This window comes from Pundamilia nyererei, unplaced genomic scaffold, assembly GCF_000239375.1.
Source record: "Pundamilia nyererei isolate P.nyererei 1_Seehausen unplaced genomic scaffold, PunNye1.0 scaffold00153, whole genome shotgun sequence".
Taxonomy (NCBI): Eukaryota; Metazoa; Chordata; class Actinopteri; order Cichliformes; family Cichlidae; genus Pundamilia; species Pundamilia nyererei.
In genome coordinates, this window is record NW_005187554.1 from 1410829 (window position 1) to 1412649 (window position 1821).

The 1821-nt window shown below is 51.8% G+C and overlaps 1 protein-coding gene across 1 annotated transcript; it reads right to left on the minus strand.

Annotated features, from left to right (window-relative positions):
• Nucleotides 1-14: 14 nt before the first annotated feature.
• Nucleotides 15-1411, minus strand: foxq1b (forkhead box Q1b). The gene has a single exon (XM_005745078.2). The coding sequence runs from the start codon at nt 1172-1174 to the stop codon at nt 290-292; it is 885 nt and encodes a 294-aa protein (XP_005745135.1). The 5' UTR covers nt 1175-1411; the 3' UTR covers nt 15-289.
• Between the last annotated feature and the right edge of the window lie 410 nt (nt 1412-1821).

The window sequence follows — 1821 nt, forward strand, 5'->3', positions numbered from 1 at the left end:
CACACACACACACACACACACACACACACACACACACACACACACACACACACACACAGTGGAATGTCCTACAATGACTCTAATGATTTGCTTAGTCAGCACACAGTTATATCTAGATTAACAACTCGGCATGTTTGTTTTATTTTTCTTTGACTGAAGCTACAGTAGTCATGATGAGACACACCGACTCTCACACAGTAAAACAGTTGAAGCACTGAAAGCTGAGAGTGCCCACCAAAGTGCACACTGTGGATGAGAACACACAAGTCCTGACAGCACTCTGGATGTCTCACGACAGCAAGGATTCTATATGAAAGCCTCGCGCTTTGCTGGGCATCTTGAATGTGGCCTCAGGTGCAGCGGTGCCCGATGCTGTGTGCTGGAGGTATGTGGGTGCATCTCTGCCGGGCTCTGTGCCGCTGTACGCCGCCTCTGACATGTAAGTGTGCTGTGCCGGATAGTTCAGATTATAGGGCAGTACGTGGGCCACTGGGGACCAGTACAGCCGGGGGCCGGGCTGCTCCACGCACGACCTCTCCTCCCTTCTTTTGAAAGGTGTGCCGAGGATGCTGTCGATGGCGAACGGGCTGGAGAACTTGGCCCCCACTCTCTCTTCCGGGGCCGGGAGGCGGGTGTCCTCGCTGAGGATGTCCGGGCTTTCCTGCTCCTTGAGGGGCCTTTTGGAGATGCGCTTCCTCCTGCGGCGGAACACCCCGTCAGCGAAGGTGTACTCGCTGTGTGGGTTGAGCATCCAGTAGTTGTCCTTGCCCCAGGGCCTGGACGGGTCCCGCAGGACTTTGAGGAAGCAGTCGTTGAGCGACAGGTTGTGGCGCACGGAGTTCCTCCAGCCGGTATAGCTGCCACGGAAAAACGGGAACTTCTTCATCAGGTAGTCATTGATCTCTGCCAGAGTGAGGCGGCCGCTGCTGGACTCTCGGATGGCCATGGCGATCAGGGCGATGTAGGAGTAAGGGGGCTTAGGTCTGCGGGTGTAGGGCTTCCCTTTGCCGCCATCGCTGCTCTGTGTGACAGGTGCCGGGCTGTTGGCTACGCAGTCTCCGTCCGAACCCAGCTCGTCTCCGGACAGGGGAGAAGGGACTCCCGCCTCTGCGTCAATGCACAACTCCAGCGGCTTCTGCGCGTAGTGATGCGCGGAGAAAACTTCAAGTTTCATTTCCCCAAAAAAGGATAACCGTCTCCTCTCGGTAACCTTGCCGTGTGAATGGTCTCCTAGGTTGGACTCTTGTCTCAGCTCAGAAGCGCAGCAGGTGTACGAGTCCTGACAGCAAAAATGTGCCTGAGTGTTTGTTGTGTGTTGTAAAGGCTCGTGTGGAGCGCTGGAGGCACCCTGAGCCTCAGTCTGGGGCAGCAGAACACAGATCTGTCTCCGGAGACACGCTTGTCTTGTTATAATATAACGCCTGGGAAAGGGACGGCCCACAGGCGGGGTTTCCAACTCGAATCCATTGAAGCGACTGAAGTAATATAGTATATGTATGTTTACAATTGGACGTTACCATGCCACACCAGGGAAGAAGAAGAAAAAAACAAACAGGGAGGATAAGTGAGGCGAGGCAGGGCAGGTATGACAAATATAATTAGCTTCAAACGCAACTATCTGTGAATAGCTCGTTATTTCTAGTTACGAGTTGCTTTTTATGGATTCAGTCAAAGTGCAATGAAATAAAGGCGAATAATACAATAATTCCTTCCTCTTACTTCTTTTTAAAACAACTTCAGCCCATTAAGGTTATGAAATTAAACACGTTTTTGAAATCAATAAAAAAAAACTTTGACAATTTTACGCACAACAGCAAATCC

Coding starts and splice junctions, on each gene's coding strand:
- foxq1b (XM_005745078.2), bottom strand. CDS start 1,174: ATGAAACTTGAAGTTTTCTCCGCGCATCACTACGCGCAGAAGCCGCTG.